Genomic DNA, 27,583 nt, shown 5'->3' with positions numbered 1-27,583 from the left:
AAAACACAGACGTCGATGGTGTGTGATCAGTTCTGTTCTCTGTTTGTTTCTCACAACATTATAGTTTATGTGCTGACTGTGAACTCTTGTTTAGGTGTATTTTACTGTGTGTTATGGTTTTGTGTTATCCTCTGGAGCTCTGTAAGTCTCTGCAAAACTACTTACTGTCAGTCACAACTTCATGTTACTCTAATATTTGAAAAAATCTGCATTCTGGTGAATATTTTTAGGAAACGTCTCTCTTTAAAACCAGTGGTTGGCTTCGTTTTTTATATTGTGTGTAAAAAGTGTTGGAATCTAAAAGCAGAATGTGTTTTAGTGATTAGAGGCAGAGCTGTATCTCTTCATGATACTTTGTTAGCTATCTCCTAGCTGCTTTATGTGTGAATACTTTGTGTAAGTGGTGTTGTTTCAAACCTAACTCATGTAGTGCACATTTGAGATAAACACAAGGTACTTGTGCTGAAAGAAAGGATGAGCACTCAATGAAGAAACCCTTCTACTGATAAGCTTAAGGTGCATTTTAACCAAGAGTTCCAGGGTCTTTTAGCCCCCAGAACTACTTTCCCCTGAACTAAAAGGTTCCTGTGCCCCCATTGTTGTCTGCGTTTCGACCGCGGGCTGAAGTCCTGGGTAGATTGTGCAAATCAGGCCAGTGACGTATGGAGAAAAAAAAAAAAGTAAATGCACTACACCACCAGACCAGTAGAGGGCAGTAACACAAAGAGGAATGTCATTCATCACAGATGACACCATAGAAGCAGACGGACAGGCAGGTATCATTATCAGCAACACAACAGTTAGCATGTTAGCATGAAGAGACTCAGCTGGCGCTGTTTAAGATGGTGCTATATTTCATCACAGATGGGAAAAAAAATGACTGAATGGCTTTTGGAAAAAAATGAAAAAAAATTTTTGAAAAAAAACAACATTTGAAAAACATTTCTTGACAAAGAACATTTTTGAAAAAAAAAATGTAACAAAAAAATTGAAAAAGAATTTTGAAAAAAAAAAATTTGACAAAAAAAATGTTGAAAATTTTTTTTGAAATTTTTTTTTTGAAAAAGAAAAACATTTAGAAAAAACATTTTGAAAAAAAAATTGACAAAAAGAAATTTGAAAAAAGAGTTGACCCAGAGCCTGTTTTAGATGGTGCTATATTTCATCACAGATGGATTCACTGAATCAACACGTGAAAGGAGATAAGCGCGAGTAGCAAAGACGTTTCAACACGGCTTTAAAATCCTTTTCAACTCAAAAAGCCGTGGCAGAGATCGGCCTGTGTTTTGATTTAAACAGCGACCCTGTTAACTGGAGACTCTCAGCCGGATGCATCCCTCATAAACGTCTTTAGACCATCATTAAATATCTGATGAGGATATTTTGAAATCTTAATAAAAACTAAACTAGTTTGCTACTTGAGCTCTAACTTTAAGTGGACTTTTTAGTGAGGTGTGGAAACCACCCTGTGATATATCGCTTTAAAAAAACAAGCCAACAACTGCCTCAAAGTGGAGTCTTCACTGCTGCTCAGAAACAGCCAGGAGAAAGTGTCTTTGCAGGGCAGAGGATAAACAACACGACTTATTAAATCATGATTGTTCACTGAACTGCTCACTGAACAACTTCCTTTACATTTCTGTCACCTCAGCGAGATGATCGGTCTCCACTCAGCGGGCTTCCATCCTACCACAGCCCCGTGTTCGGACTGAAACCACGATCAGGTGAGTTACACCGGGGCGAAAGCAGGGGAGGGGTGAATAGAATCAGTCTCTGCCAGTTTTGAATTGGTGTATCTCAGGGTTTAAGTGAAGCACAGAAATATGGTGCAATCAAAATCATCTGCAGAAGTTTAGATTATTAAACTCAAGATCTTCAGCATGCTGATTAAGGTAGAAGATGTAGAAAATAACAAGTCTATTAAAAATAACTCACCGTACTCAAACACAACTTGTTCTTCTGGTAAGAAATAATCAATGAATCAACATTTATCTGTTCCAAATTTGACATCTCATTGTCCTAAATCACGCCAGGACTTCCTAACCTGAAGTTTAAACTCTCTAATATTTCAGTGTTATATTATAATGATTCTATTGGTCGTATCTTGTATTATGAACCTCACATATGGAACTAATTTGGCGTCACAAAGCGTGAAAAACCCTCCAGATTAAAGCCGGACTCAGACTCAGCTTCATGGTCGCTGCATCGTCGGCTTTATTTGTGAATCCACAGCAAACCTCTGTCCCATGCTTTATTTTGTTTTAGAGCTAGCAGCCATCCAGCCTTTGTTTGCTAACTGTTACCAGTCTGTGAAATGTTGCTAACTGCTAATCAAGCTAACATGATGCTAACAGCATGTGGAGGTGATCTGTAATGTGAACTGCCACTAACCTTTATTTTTGTTTTTGCTGTTTCATGTTGTGTCTTTTGTTTCCCCCATTTTCACACTTTCCTCCTCTGGTGCTCGTGGTTTTTATTTCTCTCTGTGTCTCCGGCTCCATCTTTCATCTCCTCTCTCTGACCTGCTGCATGATCTATAATGTTAAAATCATCTTTAATAACCTGCATGTGTCTCTATGTGTCGATACCTGCCTCTCATCGATCTCCCTGTTTCCTACCGACCAATCCTCCTGGATCTGTATCCCGGTGTTATTGGTGTTTTTTCGGGGTGTGTTTTCTCCGTGAAATGACCTTTGCCTTGCTGTACTTAATCCACCATGGTGCCCCCCCCCCCCCCCCCCCCCACCTTCCTGCACTACACACACGCCACGCCCACTTCCTGCGTCTCTGACCACACACCCACCTCCTGGTTGTAGCCCCGCCCTCGCTGCCCTGCTCTCCCCCTCCTTCCTGTCTCGCCCCCTCCCTCCTCTCACAGGCCTCGCCCCTCCATAGAGATACAGCTCGTAGCCGTGATGACGGAGGCATGCACAGTGGCGGTAGGTTCTGCCTCTTTGAACTAACCAGGATGCTGCAGGGTCAGATTTCACACGTGGAACTGCATCTGTGTCAAAGTTGTCCTCTAACCATTTTCATTGGTTGGAGGAAGTTGCTTCATTGCTGTCACATTCGCTTTTGTCTGTCCAAGCTTTATTGTTTATGAGCAGCCAGATAATGAATAACTTAAATCAACTACAAAGTTTGACCAGAATTGATGAAATATATCTCATGTCTGAACAGCAATGTTGACAGTTAGCCTAGCTTAGCATAAAGACTTGAATCAGGCAACCAGACTCCGTCCAAAAGTGATAAAATCCGTCTACAAGCCCCTCTGAAGCTCAGTGATTAGCATGTGGTGTCTTGTTGAAAGGTTTCTTCTATATATTTCAACAACACTGATGATACACTCAGTATGTATGTTCAGAAAGTCATGTGTTATTCTGAATATACTATGCATGCTTACTGTGAATGCTAACGGGAAGCTAAACAACAGCTCAAGAGGTAACCTTGGACCTTGCAATATTTAGCACAACATATTCAAAACAGAAATACATTTGCACTGTAGCTTGACTCTATAGAAAATTAGCATTTTGGAGCTAACATTTCTGGCCATGTCAGGTTTTATCTTCATCCTTTATGACGTGCCTTAAAAAGTGCATGACATTAAAGTACATTTCACGTACATGTGCGAGACATGTCTCCTCTTTTTCACGAAGACAATTCCTTAAATTTGGATTTTTATGGAAAAACAAATGTGCAGAAAAGGACTAAACTCCTGGAAAAAACATGTAATATTCATATAAAGACGTATGCAATGTCTAGTATTTTGCAAAGGCTGTATTGGCGATTGTTTTTTTTATGTTTCCCCACGGTGACTCACCAGCGCCTCCCTCTGGCTGCTTTATGCCATGGCAGGCCCTCACGTATATTTAAAAACAAACATACTTGTGTACGAATTGATTTTTATGCTTGATTTTAACATTTTACAGAAGCTTACAAAGTATTTAAATGTATTATTTTGTTGCATTTTCACTCTTTGGAGTGTGTTTTCTGTGGTAACTCAACAGCACCCCCCTTTGGTGTGAACTGACAGAGCGTTGAGTTTGATTTATATATTTGTTCAGCAAAAGATGCCATGTGTTCTAAGTGTGTGTGTGTATGTGTGTATTATAAGGACGTTTATGTATTACGAGGACATTTTGCTCAGTCTCCACTGTTTTTAATCACAATTTAAAACTACTTTTATTTACTGAGCTCTGGTTGAAGGCATGCACAGTAGCATGGATGGGGGTTAGGATTAGAGTCAAGGACATGTTTTATACCGTGGAGAGTCCTCTTATATACTTAAAAACAAACGTGTGTGTGTGTGTGTGCATTAGAGGGATGTTTATGTATTACAAGGACCTTTTGTGCAGTCTCCACTACGTTTATTCACAATTTTAAAGTGAACACTTGCTTTTATTAACTGAGCTCTGGTTAAAGGCATGCACAGTAGCGTGGATGGAGTGTTAGGATTAGAGTCAAGGACATGCTGGATATCGCAGAGAGTCCTCTTATATACTTAAAAACAAACACGTGTGTGTGTGTGTGCATTATAAGGACGTTTATGTATTACGAGGACATTTTGCTCAGTCTCCGCTGTTTTTAATCATAATTTAAAACTACTTTTATTAACTGAGCTCTGGTTGAAGGCATGAACAGTAGCGTAGATGGGGTGTTAGGATTAGAGTCAAGGACATGTTTTATACCGTGGAGAGTCCTCTTATATACTTAAAAACAAACGTGTGTGTGTGTGTGTGTGTGTGTGTGTGTGTGGTAGTAGTAGTAGCAGACAGTCGGCAAAGAGGAGCTACACCACACTCTGCTTTTATCTCCAGCTGCTCAACACTGTGTGTGTGGTGACTGTGGCATGTGGTAGGAGTATGTGTGTGTATGTGTGTGTGTATGTGTGTGTGTGTGTGTGTGTCTTAATTACTATAGCACTCACCAAAATCTGTTAGTTTAACATTCTTGAAAGGATAAAATACAGGGTGTGTGCAAATCTGTGCACTCTGTAATTATCTTTAATCAATGCAGTAAAAAAAAAAAAGACAACTTATCTTCTCCAGCAAACATCTTCAGGATGTGATGATTCACCAGGACATGAATGTATACATGTTGTAGTTATGACCTTTTTGCTAATGTGTGGTTTACTCAGAAGGTGTGTGTGTTTCTAACAAAGCTCTGGAGATGATGGTCCTACATTTGCAGCCAGCATGTCTCTGAGTGGTATGTTCAAATTTGAGCCTTTCATGTGTTACTTCATACTGACGCCCTTGTTGCTGAAGCGGTCCATGCAAGGTGACGTTGTGTGCACAAACAAGCACATTAGCATTAGCTGTAGCCGGCTGGGGCAAAATAGAGACATGCTATGATGTTTTTTGCAGCCAATAACAGAGGAGTAAGTGTGTCTGACTCTAACCTTTGACATCTTGACTCTGCAACACCGGAGCAAAAGCACAATAGCGTGGGAGGAAGGGGAACTGCTTGAGTAGTTGTTTGCATGCCTGTCCACACATCGCTCCTGTTGTGACATCACCACAGGAGCAAATTCAGATCCACTTGTAGAAGCTACGTTTTCACAGTAGTTAGGCTTCAGATGCAACTTTGGTTGTTTTATTTTTATTTATCAATGTTTTTTGGGGTGCATTTGTGCCAAGAACACCTGAAGAGAGACAGGAAATGTAGGGATTAGAGGAAAGGGGACTGTGATGAGGACTATAGCTTCTGTACGTGGGATGCACGTTTAAATTGTTAGACCAAGGACACCCCACACAGGGGATTATTTTGCTTCCATGTTCTCAGAACTGCTATGCTAGTGGTTGAAGTATTTACGCTACCAGTCCAAATTTTGGACACACCGTCTCATTCAATGGTTTTTATTTATTTTAATTATTTCCAACATTATAGATTAATACTGAAGACATCAAAACTATAAAATAATCTGGTTTTGCCATAATCTGGATTACAACAGGAGTCAAACAGGGCTATCCATTGTGTACTCAAACACATTAAGAAGGCAAGTCATTCTACAAATGAACTCTTGACAAGGCTCATGTTCATTAGAAACCATTCCAGGAGACCACTTCATGAAGCAGACTGAGAGAAACCATTCCAGGAGACCACTTCATGAAGCGGACTGAGAGAATACCAAGAGTGTGCAAAGCTGTCATGAAGGAAAAAGGGGGCTACTTTACAGAATCTAAAATATAAAACATATTCTGCTTTGTTTAACACTTTTTAAAAAATTAAATAATTCCATATATGTTCTTTCATAGTTCTGATGTCTTTGGTATTAATCTACAGTGTTTCAAATAATTAAGATAAATACAAACCCTTGAATGAGAAGGTGTTTCCAAACTTTTGACTGGTAGTGTAGATTTAAGCAAAGACAATGTGACCTTTAATTTAGGAATCAAAAGGTTAAATTGTGCACAAAAGCTGCAGGTAGACTATGATACCTGGCTTGAGCTTGGTGTGTGACCTGCTATCTGATAACCTGAAATTGCAGAGGCCGTGTCAGGACTGTGTGATGTCTCTCTAGCTGTGTGTGTTCGCGTGTGTGGACGCAGCGTCTGTAATATGAATGAGTCTGTGTATTTTTAGCTCTTATATTTTAAGTGTTAGATAATGGTCCCTAAAGGAGTATCCCACTTCCACTCGAACAGAGTCCAACATTTTAGACGGATCGCAGGCGTGTGTGTGTGTGTGTGTGTGTGTGTGTGTGTGTGTGTGTGTGTGTGTGTGTGTGTGTGTGTGTGTGTGTGTGCCCTGAGGCCAGCTGTGCTTCGGTCCGTTGGTCTATAAAAGGCTCTGATATGTTGCAGTAATGTCGAGCTGTTAAACTGTTCACACAGTAAAAACTGGTGAGCGTTAACAGATGCCTGACGAACCTTCAGAGACTCTATGTTCGATCTCTGTGTTTCATCGTCATGTACACACACACACACACACACACACACACATGGACACACACACACACACAGAGGGTGGTGATTGGCTGTTAATGAGGTCGGGAGCGGTGCTGATGATGATGTGAGCATGTCAGCTCCCGGTGATGTCACTCTCCCTGAGGCTTGGACCCATTGTAAAGCATTAGTCACAATGTTATCACGCTGACACACACGCGGCCGTGTAGAAACACACACACACACACACACACACACACACACACTTCACACTTCACACGTGTCTGTTAAACACTCACACTAACTTACAGTGTTTTTAACAGCGACAACAAACATCCCAGAGCAACACTAACTCTCATGTTTACTGATTCATGGAGGGGATTTGTTTTTTAACGCTGCGACGGGAAGACGTGTCAGTCAGACGACACCAGAGGCAAAGTTTTAATTAAACAATCCACACACGATTATGAAGCTGTTATTTCCCCTAACTACAAAAAACAGCCCCAGACACGGAAATAACTTAATTATGACTTACAAGGAGGGAGACTGGTGGTGCTAATTAACACTAGAAGAAGGCGGATTCTGCGACACGTTCGTCAGGTATGTGTGAAAAAGATGATTTATAAAATCCTCCAGAATATTTTAATAACCCGTCAGGGAAGAGGAGCTGCAGATGACAGAGAGACTGATGGAAATTAAAAATGAGAGAGTGAGGAAGAGGAAGAGGAGGAGGAGGAGGAGGAGGAGGCGTTAAGCAGCTTGTGAAATGACTCGACCCAGAAGATAATACTGTAGAGATAAAACTATTTGCCCTTCATTCTCTAACACGCCATTCAGGATTATCTGAGCCGAACAAACAAAGTCACAAAACTGAATCTGTAGTCTGATCAAAAACTGGGACATGACCCTGAAAGTACTTAAAACCACCCGAACACCTGAGTGTGGCGTGATGAAGTTTGATTTAAAGACCCAGTTCTCTAAAACGACTGAAAAACACTCACACAGAAAAATAAGTTCAAATAGGAGGTGAAGAAGAAGGCCCAGTGTGAGTTAAAGCTCTAATAAAGGTGCATTTCCACTACGAGTTCCGGGGTCTTTCAGCCCCCAGAACTACTTTACCCTGAACTAAAAGGTTCCTGTGCCCCCATTGTTGTCTGCGTTCCGACCGCGGGCTGAAGTCCTGAGTAGATTGTGCAAATCAGGCCAGTGACGTATGGAAGAAAAAAAAAAGTAAATGCACTACACCACAAGACCAGTAGAGGGCAGTAAAACAAAGAGGAATACCATTCATCACAGATGACACCATAGATGCAGACGGACAGGCAGGTATCATTATGAGCAACACAACAGTTAGCCTGTTAGCATGAAGAGACTCAGCTGGCGCTGTTTTAGATGGTGCTATATTTCATCACAGATGGGAAAAAAATGACTGTGAATGTTTTGGAAAAAATTGAAAAAAAAATTTTGAAAAAAAAACAACATTTGAAAAACATTTTTTGACAAAGAACATTTTTGAAAAAAAAAATGTAACAAAAAAATTGAAAAAAAAAATGTTTGAAACAAAAAAAATCAGAAAAAAAAAATTTTGAATTAAAATTTTTTAGAAAAAAAAATGATACAAAAATTAAAATTAAAAATTTTGAAAAAAAGTTTTTGAAAAAAAAACATTTTGGAAAAAAAATTGGACAAAAAAGTTGACCCGGAGCCTGTTTTAGATGGTGCTATGTTTCATCACAGATGGATTCACTGAATCAACACGTGAGAGGAGATAAGTGCGAGTAGCAAAGACGTTTCAACACGGCTTTAAAATCCTTTTGAACTCAAAAAGCCGTGGCAGAGATCGGACGGTGTTTTGGTTTAAACAGCGACCCTGTTAACTGGAGACTCTCAGCCGGATGCATCCCTCATAAACGTCTTTAGACGATCATTAAATATCTGATGAGGATATTTTGAAATCTTAATAAAAACTAAGCTAGTTTGCATTCCCAGGAACTCCCTCTGTGTTTCAACAGCTGTGTAAACTCCACAAACACTGACACGTTCAGCTGAAGGTCTCCAGTTTACAGGGTCACTTTTAAAACCGGAACACCGGGAGGAGAGACACATTCACGGTGGGCTGAGAGAAGACTACTGTTACAAGCTGCTAAATCAAGAGAATCACAGCTTCTTCTTTTGAAAAGTACACACACATACACAAAAGATAGAACAAATAAAAACTAATGAAAGAAAGAGAAATTAAGAGAATCACAGATGTGTGTGATGTTATTGTGGACGGAGGGAGGAATAAAAACACTGCGGTTAATCTACCAATCAGACACGTTCAGCATTGTGGGCCCTGCCCCCTGAAAGTCCCAGGACCTTTGAATAGTACTACCCCCGTAGCAGGGGCTTTTTAGGGACTGAGATATCGTGCCCACTCAAACATCTGTGCACTTCTTTGTTCCTTCCCCAAATGTTCTCATTAAATCTTTATCATCTAAAGGAACATCTGAAAATCTGCTTGTACTAATTATCTTTTTCAAACACTCTCTGCTCTGTGTCTGATTTAACGTGATGAATTCAGCCTCTTCTTTAAGAGACATAAAAACACTGCATGTGCTGAAAATACCTGACGAGATGTCCTCACATGTTCCCTCTGCAGAAGCCTGCAGCTCCCCCTTGTGGTCACTCTCAGCACTACACTCCCCACAGACATAAGCAGGCTGTGTTCGGCTTCATTTAGCTTTAAAAGGTAGATTTATGTGTGCAGGAAAATAGGACACTGAGGCGGTGAATGATTCACCCTTCAGCTGAGCGTGTGTGTGGGTTGTGTGTTGTAGTTCAGGGTGTGTGTCTGTCTTCCTACACACTGAAAGCTGCTCTTCTCTGTGAGCCTTTTAGCCTTACATGAACTGGTTTCTGCTTCATATTTTATTATTGAAAGCTTTGTTACATTTCTTGGTGTGTGATGGTTTTTGTCAGACTGATGTGACTCTCGTTTCTGGAGCTGCTGGTTAGCATGACCTCCTGCAAACATGTGTCCTCATTTCAGAGCATTACCTGAAACCTCTCTCATCTTATCTCAGACTTCTTCTCCTCTTCAGTAGAAATAATTTGCAAGCTATAAGCAGAACAAAAACACTTAATATGCAGTGGAAAAACAAGATGGCAGCCGAGAGGAAATGAGCAAAACCTTGTTAAGTTTTCTGCCTGGAAAAGTCAAAATTATCATCATTTTAATCACCTTTCAACAAAACCAAGCGTTATGTTTCCTCCTGGTTTTACTCTTTATTCTTCAAGAGAAGTTATGAATACTATATTATTTTATATCCTCTCAAAGTGTGGGATATCTGCAGAATTTTTACTCTTATTTAAAAGTTCTTACGCTTACAAATCTGTGCTCTTGTTCAGTAATATGTATCGATACTCTTCCACCAGTATCTAATCTGTTGACTCCAAAGTTTCATCACATGTCAAATATCTCCAACCCAAACTAACCTCCTTGTTTTGATGTTGGTTAATTGAATAATTAGTCTCGTGTCGTGTTGTCAGTGAACTCTTCCTCTCATGTTGATGTTCACTCAGTTTTAACGCAGCGATGAATCCCTCCACACGAGCGCTCCTCTGACAACGACAGAGCTCGGCGCTGTGATGCGTGAGTGAACGTTTGGGCTTACGTAAGCTTTCTCCATCTTTTATGGCAGAACAGTTTTTCTGTGTCACTGAGTATCTGAGCAAAGTTTCTGTTATTGTGATTTTATGGATGTTTTTCTGCAGCAGAAGCTCCTCTCACTCGTCCTCAGCTGTGTTAGAGAGGAGAGGCTGAACGACAGACACAGACCTCTGCAGCTCTGTGACCTTTAAAGGGGACATATCACGCTTTTTTCATCAATATATATTGGTCTAAGAGGTCCCCAAAACATGTCTTTAAAGTTTATGCTCAAAAAAAACACTTTGAAATCAGATTTTGGCATGCCTGAAAAGTCCTCTTCTTCATTCCTCATCAGATCAGTCTGTTTTCCCTCTGACCACGCCCCCTCCGGAAGGGGATGTGGCTCGGCTCTCCAGCACGTTGATCTAATGTTTACATGTTGGCTGAATATACACGGCTGCTCAGAGATCGCGTTACTTCAACCCTCTGAATCTGATCCAGAATCTGATCCTGACGGAGAGGCGCCTGCAGCAGGACCTTTCTGAACCATTGGTCATAGATTTAGTGTTTCTTGTTGTTTTATTTATCAGTATGTAGACGTGTGTCTTGGTACACAGCTACGAACATGTAGCTATGTGGCTATGCTAACTAGCGCTAGCACTTACCCATGACAAATAAAAATCATCCACTAGATCTTCAAATCTGCAGACGTGGGGAGTAAAACCGACCTCTGCCAGAAAGGCAGCAGGACCTTTTATGAAGGATTGGTCACAGATTTAGTGTTTCTTGTTGTTTTATTTGTCAGTATGTAGACGTGTGTCTTGGTACACAGCTACAGCTATGAACATATAGCTATGTGGCTATGCTAATTAGCGCTAGCACTTATCCATGACAAATAAAAATCATCCACTATATCTTCAAATCTGCAGACGTGGGGAGTAAAACCGACCTTTGTGTTTATTGAGACAGCCTACAACTAGCATGCCTCCCTCCTAAGCTCCTTGTTAGCACACATTTGTGCAGGGAATGAAAAACAAGGGAGGGATTCAGTATTATTTTATACAGTCTATGAGCTGAACAAGCTCCGAGCTCTGACTCTGTTACAGACCGGATATTGTTGTGACGTAACAAAAACACTGAAGTCTGAAACGGCTGGTTTCAGCACACATTTACAGAAAGGTGTAGAAATCAGAACAGGGGCAGAATGGATTTTTTTCATTCTCGGGGGGTTTGTAGACAGGGACACATATTTCAGGTAAAGAACCATTAAAAAGTCCATTTTGCATGATATGTCACCTTTAAGTCGTGCATTGCTTTCAACTCACTCTACCTGATAAACTTACAATTTTGTAATCTTTATCTGAGTGTTCTTATGTTTGATAGAAAAACACACTGCTCTTAATTTTTAGGCGTAATCACAGTGCTTAGTTTTTCTTCAATTATCATTTTATCCCAAAACCCAATGACCATTGAATTAAACATCATTAAGTTGAATAAACACACATATAAATAAGCATAAAACTTTTATTTTGAAAGTCTCTCATGTTGTGTTAGTCGGTGTAACACAGTCAAAAGTTAGAGGATAGTTTTCAAACCATCTCACCCTGAGTTAGTGACACTTAGGATATACAAACTTGGCATAATACACCATTTATGTATTTATATAAGGCGATTAATACAATATAAAAGCATGTGTGCAGGTGTGGTAGAAACATATAAATGCGTATTTGAGAAAACACTATAAATATATTTTTGAAATTAATGTAAAACCTCTAAAACCATGTTTTCATGTAATCAAGCAGCAACCTCCGGTCTCGAGAATTGAAGCCAATGCATAAGTGTTAAAAACTGCAGTTCCGGGGCGCTGGTGGCCTAGCGGTCTAAGTGCCCCACGTATCGAGGCTATAGTCCTCATCGCAGTTCGACTCCCAGCCAGTCGACCATTTGATGTACGTCTTCCCCCACTCTCTACTCCCCCCGTTTCCTATCTCTCTGCAGCTGTCCTGTCAATAAAAAGGCAAAAAGGCCCAAAAATATAACTAGCAAAAAAAAAAAAAACTGCAGTTCCTCGAGTGTCCACTAGAGGCTGGCTCTGGAAGTACCGGAAACCACATACACACCCATTCAAAGAAGCCGATCTTTACAGCAGAAATAAACATGTTTACAGCCTGGTTCAAAAAGCGAGTGTAGTCTGGATAGCTCATTTCTTTATCGGCACACACTGTACGGGGTGAATTTTATCGTAACGTGGCATCTTCATAGATATTAAGATTACGTGTTTTCCATTATGAGAGGCACAGCTGACTTGATTGACAGGCGGGAACACTTTAGCTGTTAGCTAGGAAGCTCAAAGCCCCGCCTCTTTACGTCACACTAACTCAACAGACGTTATGTTGAGTTCAGCATTTCCAATATGGCTCCCGCCGATCATCGGCTTCAAAACAGCGCTTCAGGAACAGATGAGTGACGTCACGGATACTACGTCCATTTATTATACAGTCTATGGATGTGATGTGTGAAAGCTAATTTAAAGCTCCGGTGAGGAACTTTTGGTTGGTGTGGACTCTGGCGCCCTCCTGTGGACAAAGTGGTCACTACTGGGTTTCTTCTGTGGATACATGACAGAGAATCTCCTCCTGGTTAAACGGTCTCTCATAGGAACAGTCCCTCGTGTTGGTCGTCTCGTTTGCTCATGTAGTTTATAACAAGGCTTTAATATTAATTTCAGTATGTTTCAAAACCAGCCAAAAATTACTTACAGGAGCTTTAAACACAAAAAAGAAGAAGATAAAAAAACTTCAAAATCAAATCAAGTGAGATTGTGATTTCAGTGAACAAAATCAAAGCTTAGCGGTGAAAACGAGGCCTGCTTGGTTATAGGCTCACTGTGAGCTGTGTTTATAAAATCCTCATAAAGGTGTGTGTGTGTTTGAGTTCAGGTTCACTCTGTAGTTCTCTTAGACGTGACTCATCTCTAAGGGGAAACTGTTTCAGCTCTTCTTCCTTGAACATATGGTGGATCTGTGCCTGTGTTCAAACATGTCCTGTGCCGCTGCTGCTCGGTGTAATCCTGCCTTCCTTCTCCTCCTTCTTACTTCTTCCTCTTCCTCCTCCCCTTCCTCCTTTCTTTGTCCTCTTCCTCCTCACTCCAGTGTTCCTGCGGAGCCACAAGAGTCTGGAGTCTGTTGATCCTCAGTTCACCATGAGGAGAAAGATGGAGCAGCTGAGGGAGGAGCTGGAGCTGATGGAGCAGCTGAGAGACGTGAGACACGCTAACATGTTTAATAATCGTTCATGTGTCCGATTAAAGGAGCAGTCTGTGTTTTTCTGCAAACTGGATCTGCAAAACCTTTTTGCCCTTCCTTTCCTTGATTCCTATCCTTCCCATTTTGCCCTCCCTTCCTTGATTCCTTTCTTCCCCTTTTGCCCTCCCTTCCTTGATTCATTTCTTCCCCTTTTGTCCTTCCTTTCCTTGATTCCTTTCCTCCCTTCTTGCCCTTTATTTCCTGGATTCCTTTCCTTGATTCCTTTCTTCCCCTTCTGTCCTTCCTTTCCTTGATTCTTTTCCTCCCTTCTTGCCTTTCCTTTTCTTGGTGCCTTTGTTCCCTTCCTCTTCCCTTCCTGCACTTCTTTCCTTGGTCCCTTTCTTCCCTTCTTGCCCTGCCTTTCCTTGATTCCTTTCTTCCCCTTTTGACCTTCATTTCCTTGATTCCTGTCCTCCCTTCTTGCCTTTCCTTTTCTTGCTTATTTTGTTCCCTTCTTCCCTTGATTCCCTTCTTCCCTTTTTGCTCTTCCTTTCCTTGATTCCTTTCTTCCCCCTTTGCTCTTCCTTTCCTTGATTCCTTTCTTCCCCCTTTGCCCTTCCTTTCCTTGATTCCTTTCCTCCCTTCTTGCCTTTCCTTTTCTTGGTACATTTGTTCCCTCTCTCTTCCCTTCTCGTCCTTCCTTTCCTTGATTCCTGTCCTCCCTTCTTGCCTTCCTTTTCTTGGTTCCTTTGTTCCCTATCTCTTTCCTTCTTACCCTTCTGTCCTTGATTCCTTTCTTCCATTCTTGTTCTTCCTTTTCATGGTTCCTTTTTTCCCTTCCTCTTCCCTCCTTGCCCTTCTAATCTTGATTCCTTTCTTCGCTTGATTTCCTTCCTTTCGTTTGTTCCCTTCTTCTTCCTTGTTCTTCCTTTCCTTGGTTCCCTTCTTCCTTCCATGGTCTTCCTTTTCTTGCTTCCTTACTTACCTTCTTTTTCCCTTCTTCCCTTCTGTTCCCTGGTTCCTTTCTTTCATTCTTCTTGCCCTTCCATTCCTTGATTCCCCTTCTTCACTTCATGCCCTTCCTTTCCTTAGTTCCTTTCCTCCCTTTTTGTTCAGCAGCTGAGAGACGTAAAACACACCAACATGTTTAATAATCATTCATGTGCAATTAAAGGAACAGTCTGTGTTTTTCTGAGTCTGCCTTTAGCATCTCTCTCTGCTGTAAAAACATCGTCCTCCTGAGTCTTGGAGAGAGACGTGGACGTGATGAAAGCAGAGACAAACATGTTGTGTCCTAGTTTTGTGCTGCTTACTAATTTAGAGTCAGTCTGTCTCCACGGTTCACTTAATGTCAGGATTCAGACCAGAATAGAGTTCAGTGAGCTATAAATGGACTCTATTGTCCCAGTAAGCAAAGCACGAACCTGTGTCTGTGCTGAAACCTCTTTCTTTGTTGAACCTATTTCTGGACATTTTACATCATTTTGTGTTTGTAAAAAAATAATAAAAACATGAATATATTACAGACTCACCAGGTGAGAGGAAAGGATTCAACATAAAACTTAGTGTTGTTATTTATTGGGTTGATTTTATGGATTATTGGGGTGTTAATGCAAGAGTACTGGGACAATAAAAACCTCCTCCGTCCACTAGATGGCGCTGAGCCTCTCTAGTGGGGTCAGCAGAGGTCCTGATTTTGTGTCTCTTCCGTCCTCACACACGTCCCTGTTGTGGTTTCCCTCCTCAGAGCATCGAGAGCAGACTGAAGGTCCCCCTCCCTGAAGACCTCGGATCATCCCTGATGGACGGCGTCGTCCTCTGTCATCTGGCTAATCACATTCGCCCGCGCTCCGTGGGCAGCATCCACGTCCCCTCACCTGCAGTGGTGCGTCTCAGACTCACACACCTCTACATGTTATTATTCAGAGCTGTTGGGTCTAAATGTGTCTTTGTGTGATTTCAGCCCAAACTCAGCATGGCCAAGTGTCGGAGGAACGTGGAGAACTTCCTGGACGCCTGCAGGAGGATCGGAGTTGCAGAGGTAAGACAGTTAACCCTCCCTCCTCCCCCGTCAGTGCTCTGATATCAGACAGTGTCCTCTCTGGACTCAGGGTGTCTTCAGGTCTCTGCTGGTTTCTTCAAAACTGACCTCAAATCTCAAATCACACTTAATGTAGTTTGTCTTTCTGATTGGCACGTTATCCACGCAGCAGGCAGTCTAAGGCCGGAGATCCCAGCGTTGCTTTGGTGCATCAGCTGTGCACGTCCTTCAGATTTGACACGATGGTGCAGTATTCACACAAACGGCAGAGGTAGTGTAGAGGCAGCAGAGAGTTTAAAGACAAGCTGATAGACCGAGTCTGCAGTTATCCACATCTGTGAGATGTGTCACTTCTGCTGCACAGCAACAAACATGCCAGTCACAATAACCAGCGACTGATAAGTTCAGTTTTATTCCTCGATCTTTAAACCTGCAGAACTAAATGGAAACAAGTCTGGGTCTGTTACACCCATGCACAAGAAGCTGAGCCAGAGCTAACATCTCTTGTTTACATCCCTTGAATCCGGTAGTTGCAACAGCCTGAGCTCTCCAGTGCGCCCTCTAGAGGCATCCTCCAGTAAGTCATGTAGTGCATACGCTCATGACTAAGCCGGATGCCTGCACAAATACAAGGTCAAACGACGAGTATATCTGCAGCTTAGCTAAAACTGCTTTAATTTCACAGCTCAAAGAGATCTTTAAGGTACTTTGAAACCCTTAATGCACTTATTTCAGGATCCAGGAAAGCACACAGTTATTTGAAACATCACTATCCCACCCAGATCCAAAGTTTAAAAGTTATAGCTGTCCATGTTTGAATGATTGTCATGCTACTTACTGCTAATTTGGACTTATTGCCAAAATGTCAACACATGTAGGTTCAAGCTGTGACCTGCAGTATGCAACAGTAGATCCATTATACTCACCGTTTTCTGCAAAGCATCATGGGAAATTTGAAAGGGCCAAAGGATTTATGCAGAAACTGAATCAATGCAATAAGAGAACAAACCAGGAAATTGAACCAGGAACCTCTTACCTGAAAACACCCTCAGTCCATCAGAGGAACGTCCCTGAGTCCAGCCTTTGAAACGTGTCATCAGTTTGTTTTTGGCTGCAGTTTATGACGTTTAAGTTTAAGGAGCTGTGACGGTGTCCTTCAAAAAGAAGTTCTCAGTCTCTCTGACGTTACATTTTCTTCTTTTAAAGTAGATTTTAAAGATTATTTCACATTGGGAGTGAAATTCTGTGTGTGAGCGAGGCGAGAACTTGAAACAAAATGCATTTTTGCAGGACACTGATAAAGATACTAAACTGTAAACCAGATCTGGGAAGAACGCTCAAAAGCTCAAACGTGTGTAATCTGGATTAAAACGAGAGCTCTAATCTCTCAGGTGTCTCCCAGGTGTGGTTTAATGTTCCCCTCTGCCTCTTTGTGTTCTCATCGCTTCTAAACGGGTTTGTTTATGTCAACATTTAACGCTGAGTCATCATCACGGCTGCCTGCAGCTTCCTGCTTCCTCCATCCTGACAGGAGCTGATCAAACAGAGCTGCTCTGGGTTTACTGTGTGTGCGTGTGTGAGTGTGAGTGTGTGTGTGTGTTTGTGAAGTTTAGTTCTGCACTTGGTGTGTCAAAGTTTTGCAGCTGGATGTGTTAAAGGAGAAAACAGTGACTCAGTCTGTCTGTCCTCAATCTGTCCAGTTATGGTTCATCGTCTCTGACTGATGCATTCTGGGAAATACAGCTCCAGGAGTTAGAGTCTTAAAGGGGAAAGTTCTGGGCTGTCTGGTAGACCTCCATCTCTGCTGCTGCTTGCTGACTGTCTCTGTCCGCTGTGCGAGACATGCTAACGACCTGCAGCCTTGAATGCTTTACTGACAACGCTTCTGCAAGCTAACACGCTAACAGGCTCTCCAAGCTAACATGCTAGCTGTGCTAACGTTGCTAGCTGTGCTAACGATGCTAACGTTGCTAGCGTTGCCGTGCTGTTAGCTGACTGCACCGGCACCTTGCTCCTCATGTTCTGCTTATTGTGAGAGGCGGAGCTCACCTGTGACTCCGCCCTCTCAGTAAGCTCCACCCCCCTCCCCTCAAGCCTGCTTCACCTGACCTCACCTCACCTGCTCACGCACTCTCCTCTGTGACCTTTGACCTCTGTGTCCATGTTTAACCTCCTGCCTTTTCTTTCTCTCTTCACCTTCCGGCTGGATCGCAACACTTCTTCCTCCTCCTCCTCCTCCTCCTCCTCTTCCTCCACCTCCTCCTCCTCTTCCTCCTCCTCCTCCTCCTCCTCCTCATTATCACCTCTTTGTCCCACTTCCATTATCATCCTTTTTCTATCCCTCATTCCAACTTCATATTCCCTTGTTTTTCCCTTTTTGACCTTATTTTCCTTGATTGCTTTCTTTCCTTCTTGTCCTTCCTTTCCTTGATTACTTTCTACGCTTCATGCCCTACCTTTCCTCGAATCCTTTCTTCCCTTTTTGGCCTTCCTGTCCTTGATTCCTTTGTTCCCTTATTCCCTTCTTGCCCTTCTTTCCTTGATTACTTTCTTCCCTGTTTGCCCTTCTTTTCCTTGATTCCTTTCTTCGCCTTTTGCCCGTTTTTCCTTGGTTCTTTTCACCTCTCCTTGTTCTTCCTTTCCTTGGTTCCTTTCTCCCCTTCTTGCCCTTCCTTTTCTTGGTCCCTTTGTTCCCTTCCTCTTCCCTTCTTGCCCTTCCTTTCCTTGGTTCCTTTGTTCCCTTCTTGCCCTTCCTTTCTTTGGTTCCTTCTTTCCCTTTTTGCCTTACCTTTCCTTGGTTCCTTTGTTCCCTTCTTGACCTTCCTTTCCTTGGTTCCTACTCCCATCCCACTCTCCTTCCACTCCTTTCCTTATCCCTCTTTCCTTCCTTCATGTATTCCTCCTCTCTACCACATGGGGGCGCCAGTCTTCCCTCTGTTCACCCTATGACATCACCCAGTGCCGCCTGCAACCGGTCCGCGTCACAGTTCGGGCGCTGGTTGCCCGGGATACAACCACTCTGCACAGGAAACATGAAGAGGCGATCTCGCCCTCAAGCCCCGCCCCCTCTGCGGTGTCAAAGACTCCCTCCTTGGTTTCTGTCACCACTCAAACCCCGCCCCCTGCATGGCAAATCTGGGACCTTATTGGCTCGAGCCTGCTGCACGTCCTCTGCCTCGTCCTGCTCTTCTTGGCCTATAGCTGGAGCGAATTAACGTAACCACGGAAACAACCTCCTGTCAATCACCTCTCAGCCCCAGGCTCATTCTGCACAAGCCACGCCCCTTTTATTTTTAATGCTGCATTCAGGTCACATGGGAAAAAAATATACTTAAAAAAACAGAATATTTAAATATGTGACGATAAAACAACGACTCTGAGGAAATACATTTATTATTTATTAAAGAGATAAAAATGATTTAAAATATTAAACTTATTTTATTTTATTTTGTTTATAGTTATACAAGATTTTCCTGCAGCAGCAGACTCAGTGTTAACTCTCATAAAACCAAAACAAGAGGTCTTTAAAATTAATATTTTCTCATCTACAGTAAAAACAAATTGAGGAAAAATCTTAAATTCAAGAATTTTTGAAGGGATTCATTTTTTAATATTTTGTAGTAATCATGTTAAATTAAATATTACATTTATGACAGCATCATTTTATTATTTTATTTATTCACAACAAAATGTTTTTTTGTTTTTTTACTCTAAAGTGAAAAAATCACAGAAAATAATTTTGCCTTTTTGTAGTTAACTGGAAGTATTGATTTGTCTTATTAAATTGCTGTTATGAAGATACTTTGGTGTTTTTAAGATGCTAAAGAACTTTTTTCTTAAACCTATTTGACAAATTTGAGATTCAAAATCATGTTAAATTAAATATTCAATTTTCCATGACAGCATCCATCATTTTATTACATTTATTCACAACAAAACGTGTTTGTTCTTTTACTCTTAAATAAAGGAAAAATCCAAACAGTGTCCTTTTATTCAATATTCATTACCGGACAGAGATCTGTAAAGGTTTGTTAATAAATACGGATTAAAATAAAATGAATAAATCAGGAATCACATGTACAAATATTGTTTAATAAAACATACAAATAAGACAATTAATGTGCCACAATACATTCTTTGGAATACAATATTCACTGTTTTATTCAGTCACAGAAATAAATGTGCATTAACATATAAATTGTATTAAAAAAAGAGTATTTTTCAGTTTCATTTAATCAAAAAAAGGGATTTAAAACTTGCTTTTCTGAATATACGTAGGTTGTGTTTTCTCGGGAGTGTAGCTGTCTGAAGGGACTTTAGGGAGTCGTCCACTCTTGTATTATCTGACTGTAAGATCCAGAAAACACAGCTGTAATAAGTCATTGCTCATTTGCTTTGACCCTCATAAATTCAATGAACTAGAAAGGAAACGTTCCGTTCATCCCGTGTGATTTGAATGCAGCATCAGCCTGAGCCTCTGTCCTCTCTCCTCCACCTTCGACTTACACTCTGCTTGTTGCCAGTTGTGGAAAAAAAAAAAATCAGCTCACAAACATTTTGGTGTTTTTTAACAATAAACTGGAACGTTACGTACAAGACAAGAGGAGCGCCAGGGTTCTTAAAGAGGTGGTATCATGCTTTTTTATATTATTTACAAACAAATATTAAGTTAAAGTGTTGGATGTCGATACTTAACGTGGGGAAAGCTTCAGATTGTGAGGTTAACGTGTGTCGGGGTAAATCCAGGATGAGACCGCAGTCAGATTTGGGGTCTGAAACAAAGAGAAACATGACTTGTTAGAAAGGAAACAGTGGAGGAGGCTTATAGAGTGCTGGAGAGTCTTAAAGAGACAGTAGCTAGAATGAAGCGTTTCAGTTAGAGGCTGAAACGAGAGTTTTTAAGGACACTGATATACGACGAGTAGAGTTTTTGGAGCTTTGAATCATAAAGCTCTCAGAGGGATGATATAAAGCCTGAGGATGAGCAGAGTACCCCGTCTTTAATGTCACTGATGTCTCATTCTAAACACCGTAATGGAAGAACAATAACATGAAATCAAGCTAGTGTTGATGCTTCCTCCCTGACAGCAGGCTCACTGGTTCTGATCAGATCTTTAATGGTTTATAGATGTTAGCGTTAAGCACAGAGCGGCTTTAGTGTTACTAAAGTGGTGTTGTTATTGGATCAGGTTAACTTAAATCTCCCAGCAGCCATTTGGCTTCATCATGGAGGTCAAGTGGACAATTTGTTCGTCAGCATTTGGAGCTTACTCTTACATATTGAAGTTATTCCTCGTAAAACAACTTCATATATTATTTCTCAAATGAAGTTAATGCAAACAGAGGATTTGTTTTCATTAAAACAACCATTCATAGTTATAACTCTGGTGTTTTAGACATATTGCAGGAGCACTTTTCACATTTATATCAAATACACAATTTAAGATTTAGTGTATTGCCCATGGAAGCTAATGTCTATACAGAAGTTGAACAGGACCCTCAGTGATGGTTTGATAAAGTGAAGCTGAGGATATGACTTTACAATAACTGTAGAGCTGACTAGTAATGTGCTATGCAGCCAGAAGTTAGCTAGCATTTATCCGGCACAGTAATCCAACAATCTCACAGGATGTATCACAATCTGTTCTGCTCAAAGAAAAGAAGTTAGCATGTCATTCAGATGAATTATCAAAGATACGTCGCTGTTTTTTAGATGCTAAAGACCTTATTTCTTAAACATATTTGAAAAATATAAGATTAAACATTATGTTATCCCAAACAGAGAATGATGATGGTTAGCTGAAGAAATGTTAGCAAATGGCTAGCTAACAAGCTAAAAATCTAAACAGAGTCAGTAAAATGTTAGCCACCTCATCAGGCACTTAGCTAATTCATATTCCATCCATAGTCACTGAAGTTACGCTAAGCTAAATTTACTGTGGCTAGCTATCTTACGAAATAACAATCTGAGCAAAGTCAATCAGCGTAACTGAATAAATAACATGTTAGTCAAATAATAGGTAACTCAACAAACACCATTTTAAGCCAAGCAAGCCAAAAATGTCAATCTCTAATCAGAGGACAGTCCACCTATCAGGGTCCGCTAGCAATCAAACCAAAGTCAGTCAAATGAAGCTAAAATAAACACACTGTAGCAGCTAGCTAACAAAAAATCATAAATAGCTTTGGTTTAGTGTGCTAGCTATCAAGCTAACAATCAAACAAAGACGTTTAAGTGATCAGTACCTTAATGAAATAAGCTAGCTAACATGCTATTAATCTCAGTTGATGTAGCCACAGGACAGTAAGATTACAAAACTTTATGGCTAGCTAGCCAACAATCTTCCTATCTAAGTGAAGTCAGTCAAATGTGGTTTATCTGGATGAAATAGATATCAGTGAATTGGTGGTTAGCTCACATGAATGCTAACAAGTTTAATAAGATCAATCAGAGAAAAGCTTCTTTGGTTAGCTTGCTAAAAAGCTAACAAAGGATCCGTACGTCCTGGTCAGACAGAAAACAACCACTACTAAATTATGACATCATCATACAGTATATTTCATATCAGGGGTTCCCAAAGTGGGGGTCAGGACCCCCTGGGGGGACGCTAGACACTAATGGGGGGTCCCAAGAACTTTTATTCTCTTTAATTAATCTAAAATTTCGTATTTTGTCCATTACCTGAAATATATCGGGGGAAAAGTAATTAAATTTGAAATGAAACACAATTTTTTAAACTAGTTTTCTGCCTTTCCTTGTTGCCTGATGACTCCTAAGGTTAGAGTTAGGAAAAGTGGACAATAACAAAGCATCAGTAGCTTCAGTTCATTCAGAACAGCACAGGAAACAGACACATGTGCATGTAGGTGTAGGATTTCCTGCAGACCAGCTAAATGAAGTATGAAGCTACATTCGAGGGGCTCAAGGGGTCTTTGGCACTTAGATCTTGTGGGTCACGGGCCAAAAAGTTTGGGAACCCCTATTTTATATGACTCAAAACTGATGAAGACCTCCATAATGGCCGCCAAATGGTGCTCCTGCAGCCCGTCTGTTTAAGCAATGATGCTAACGAGACTTTCCCTGCACATTTGTAGTTCCAGAGTGACAACTTGTAGTTCTATCTCCATGGCGGTTTTTATAAGCACATGATCCCTGAAGGGGAAAAGTTCATCGCACCGTGACAGAGATGCACTAACAGTGATTTATTATTTAAGATGTTTGATGATGAAGAGGTGACGATGAAACAGAAGCCATATCTTTAAAAAGTTATTATTGGAATCAGTCAGATTTTATTCTGCATTTTAAATTAGGAAAAATAATTTGAGTTAACCTCTGAAAAATGTGAATCTTCTTAATAACTGGTGTCCTTCTGTTGTTTTGTTTACATCACCAACCTGTACTGTAAGCTGATATGCAATGTGAGTGACTCTGGGGACGTCTGAAGGGCTATAGACGATAGAGGAGTTTATGGACTTAATATTTTAGGTGTTTATGTTAGAGGGTTTGATACTTAGAGGATTAAAACATTTGTTAACATTTAAAAACTGAAGAATGTGATTGATTATTTTTCATCTTTAAAAACATGATTTTTGCCTCGTCATGTGATCAGCTGTTCACAGAGACTGAACGCAGACGTCCCGCCTTTAAACCTACGTTACTATGAATGTGAATATTTAATATTTGTATTCAGTGTTTTATTTCTGGCAGTAAATGATTGCTCTCTGTTGCTACACTCTCTGCACAGATGTTCTTTTTTTTAACTTTGTGCTGATGTGAATGATTTCATGTATGAGGAGGGATGTTTCTATGACTTGTGTATGATCTCTGACGTGTTTAAGACTGAGGTAATAAACGACATTTAGGGACACAGTCTCCTCTTTGACCTTCTTGTTGAAGTTTGAGGTTGAATGTTTTTATTCCAGGAGGTTAATATTTTAAAGCTTTTTGCTCTCTTGTTTAAGAATCAGAGGATCGATACGACTCTCTAAAATGTCTGTAGGAATAAATTGAAGTGGCTATTTAAGGTAATGAGACACATTAATAAGAGGTTGTGGCAATCTAAACTAACTTGGTTAAAGTGTGGCTTCATTTTAATGAACATAACATAAGAGGGGTATTTTATAACAGATAATAACGGCCACATTAAAGAAGCAGAGGAAGAGAGATTTTCAGAATGAAGTTGTCATTTTATGAGAAGAAAGCCAGACCAAAATAAGTCTGTAATCTTGATAATTCAAATTTTTTTTGTGTTTTTTTCCATGTTTTTCTTTTAATTTTATGAAAATAAAAAGAAAAATGAATTTGTAATTTTTCAAAGATAAAATTATCAGTAAAAAAAGTCACATTTATTAGAAAAATGTTGTGAATTAACAAAGAATAAAGGTATGAATTTACAAGATTGAATTGATAAAATTATGAGGATAAAAAAGAAATTCAAAAAATAATATAATATATATAAAAAGATACATAATATATTATAGTAATGAGAAAATTATGTGATATATCTAAACAAATAAATAATATATATGCTAATAATGAGAAAATAATAATAATATAATATATTAAAAAATGTAATATAATAGAATAAAAATAAAGAAAAATAACATGTATAAAAAATATAAATATATTATTATAATATAATAAAAATAAATTAAAATGAATACAAAATAAAAAAATCTCAATTTTTCAGGATAAAGACAAAATTACAAGATTTAAGTTGTAGGCTAAATGTAGGAGGGTAAAGTAGTAATTTTTTAATTACTTTTTGATAAAGAAGATTTAATTTCACAGGCTGTTATTAATGTTTGTGTAAAATAACAGCCTGTGATATCAGAAGAGCAGTCTGCCGTCTGCTTAAAATGAGGAGTGTGGATCATCTTGTGAAGTTAAACTCAACAACTGAAGACAAACTTAAGTTCAGGCTGTCCTGAGATGCACACAGTTATTTATGCAACCTATACTTAAGTCTTATTTCACTTAACTATTTTCATAAATTTGCCTCTCTGTTCTTACAGATTTATGACTTAATTTTCATGATTTTGTAAACTTATTTTGGTAAACTGACGACTTAAATCTGAATCTAAAATCTGTGTAATGTCCCTTTATAGGAAACTAGGTCTAATGATTTTGGGGTGTGTGGCTTCTTCCTGGAAGCATTATGAGTGTTTCTAAAAACCCTGTCTGATCTTCACCTCTAACTCGTCTGTGTCTCTCTCTCAGGACAAACTGTGTCTCCCTCACCACATCCTGGAGGAGAAAGGTCTGGTGAAGGTCGGGATCACGGTGCAGGCTCTGCTAGACGAGGGCTCCCCGCAGCACAGCCTGCTGACGTGAGCCGCCGGGACGCCCCGACACAAGAAACAAACACACACCTGGACCGCCGCCGCTGTGCTCACTCTGCATCCACCTCAGTGACACGCTGTGCTTTAGCTACGGAGGCAGACGGTGTGAAGGGAACCTAAGCAGCCAGGAGAGAGTTTATATACTAAATCATGAACTAATTACTGAGTCAGGATGATGCAGAGCACTTCACTTTTTAAAGGCATGTGAGTGACAATAACTAATTTCTTCAATTTTACACAAGAGACACAAACTGTCGGCTGAAGGGCATCAACACACTCCACTGTTCCTTTTCTTTAAAGACGTGATCACACGTGTTTCACCAAAACGGACTCATCATCAGGAGCAGGAGGGCCACAGAGAGAGAGCGAGGGAGAGCTTAAAGTGGACAAAATTTAGGAATTAAAAAAACAAAAATAAAAACTGAAAAAATATTTGAAATAATTTAGGATTTAGAAAATTGAGTCAAAAAAAAAAAAAAAGTTCCAGGATTAATAAGAGTTAAAATCATAATATTGAAATAGCAAACACCATGAGAAGAAAAGAAAAATTAAAAGATAATTTTAAATATTTTTTGGGATTGAATTTTGTCTAGATTTGATCATCTCTACTAAACCGCTCACTTAATATTATTATTGTGATATGATTTTTTTTTTGTCGCACATTTCTATAATTCAATTTTCTCTTGACAAAGGCTGAAATATAAGCCTTTTTTAAATGTTAAATATAACACCTGTATTCTAAAGTACGATGGCTGGGAAGTGCAAGACAAATTTACATTTTGGAAAACGTTTAGGCCAAAACAAATTTGCATTCTGTAAAACAAAATTACATTTAACATTTTTACCAAGGCCAAAACAAATTTACATTTAACATTTTTACCAAGGCAAAAACAAATTTGCATTCTATAAAACAAAATTACATTTAACATTTTTACCAAGGCCAATACAAATTTGTATTTTTTAAAACAAAATTACATTTAACATTTTTACCAAGAACAAAACAAATTTACATTTACCATTTTTACCAAACCAATTTACATTTAACATTTTTACCGAGGCAAAAACAAATTTGCATTCTATAAAGCAAAATTAAATTTAACATTTTTACCAAGGCCAAAACAAATTTGGATTCTATACAACAAAATTACATCCTACAAAAAATGTACATTTAACATATTCCCAAGGACAAAACAAATTTACATTCTATAAAACAAAATTGCATTTAACATTTTTACCAAGGACAAAACAAAATTACATTTAAGAAAACATATTTACAAAATTAGAAACACTTTAAGAAGCAACTGAAATTTTTTACCAGTCCTGAAACAAATTAATATTTATCTGACATGAACAGACTTGTTTTTAATCAAATATTTTGATTCAGACTGAAACAAGAACTCCTCAAAATGTGTTCCTGCCAATCACAGATATTTCTGATTTGGAATGTAAATTTGTAAATTTGTGAAAATGTTTCATCCTTTGTAAATTAACATTGCTCTTCTCAGCCACTGTACTTTAGAATCAGGTGATCCTGCTCCATCCTGTGGCCCTGAACGAACCCAGCTGCAGAGCCGTTTTTAAATCTGATATTTAACTCTGAATCTGACCGTAGAGAGCAGGTGGAGGTGTTCATGTTTCTCTCTGCCGTAGTTCCACCTCTTCATATCATGCAGTTTAATGATCAGTTATCAGTCTGCAGCTCGTAGAGTTAGAACACCTGAGGCTTCAGGTGAAGACTTTCTGCACTGTGTGAGAATCTGAAACCAAAATATGCATTCATGGAGGGAGACTGATTTCTATTTAAGATATTTATGATATAAAGAGACGCAGTTTGAGCTGTTCAAAAAAAAAAAAAAGAATAACCCAAAAATATTTTCTCTAATATATTTTAGCTATAAGTGTCTGTTTTTTAAAGTTGTACTAAAGCTGAGCTCTCTGCACGTCCCTGAACCAGGTCTGAGTCTGTCTCTGAAGGGGGTCCAGGTAAAACCTGCGTGTGCTCTTTGCTCACCTGGAGTCTTTTTACACCCGACCGTCTCCGTGTTTCTACTTCAGCAGTTTCTGTTTTTCACTTTGGATGATGTTTTTTATGAGATTACAGTTTGCTAATGTGCCAAAACACAACAGACGTTTGAGGAGGATGAAGATCTTAAACATCTTCATCCTCCTCTGACAGGAAAACACTGATCACTACCTTCAAGCTCACACTCCACATCTCCTGCACAGCCGTGTTGATTTACATGTAAATATTGATCCCTGTCGGCTTCCGTACTGTAAGACTCTTCATAAACGTCAGGGGGGTGTTTCAGATTTTTATATGTGAGGATGAGGAGGGTGCAGGGTCAGAGAGGAGGAAGAGGAAGAGGAGGAGGGTGCAGGGTCAGAGAGGAGGAAGAGGAAGAGGAGGAGGAGGAAGAGGAAGAGGAGGAAGAGGAAG

General features: G+C 39.8%; 1 protein-coding gene across 2 annotated transcripts in view; it reads left to right on the top strand.

Annotated features, from left to right (window-relative positions):
* lrch1 (leucine-rich repeats and calponin homology (CH) domain containing 1) overlaps positions 1 to 27,554 on the top strand; it is a 108,928-nt gene extending 81,374 nt beyond the window's left edge. The window contains exons 14-19 of one of the 2 annotated variants that reach the window (XM_034694431.1): positions 1,652 to 1,724; positions 2,817 to 2,939; positions 13,671 to 13,780; positions 15,511 to 15,648; positions 15,727 to 15,804; positions 25,025 to 27,554. In XM_034694431.1, coding sequence (XP_034550322.1) covers positions 1,652 to 1,724; positions 2,817 to 2,939; positions 13,671 to 13,780; positions 15,511 to 15,648; positions 15,727 to 15,804; positions 25,025 to 25,138 — 636 coding nt within the window. In that variant the 3' untranslated portion in view covers positions 25,139 to 27,554. The remainder of the gene's footprint in view (positions 1 to 1,651; positions 1,725 to 2,816; positions 2,940 to 13,670; positions 13,781 to 15,510; positions 15,649 to 15,726; positions 15,805 to 25,024) is intronic. The other variant, XM_034694432.1, reaches the window with a different exon arrangement.
* The last annotated feature ends 29 nt before the right edge of the window (positions 27,555 to 27,583 follow it).

This window comes from Notolabrus celidotus, chromosome 10 (genome assembly GCF_009762535.1).
Source record: "Notolabrus celidotus isolate fNotCel1 chromosome 10, fNotCel1.pri, whole genome shotgun sequence".
In the NCBI taxonomy this organism is placed as follows: Eukaryota; Metazoa; Chordata; class Actinopteri; order Labriformes; family Labridae; genus Notolabrus; species Notolabrus celidotus.
Note: the sequence above shows the minus strand (reverse complement) of the source record. Positions and strands in the feature narration are given on the sequence as shown.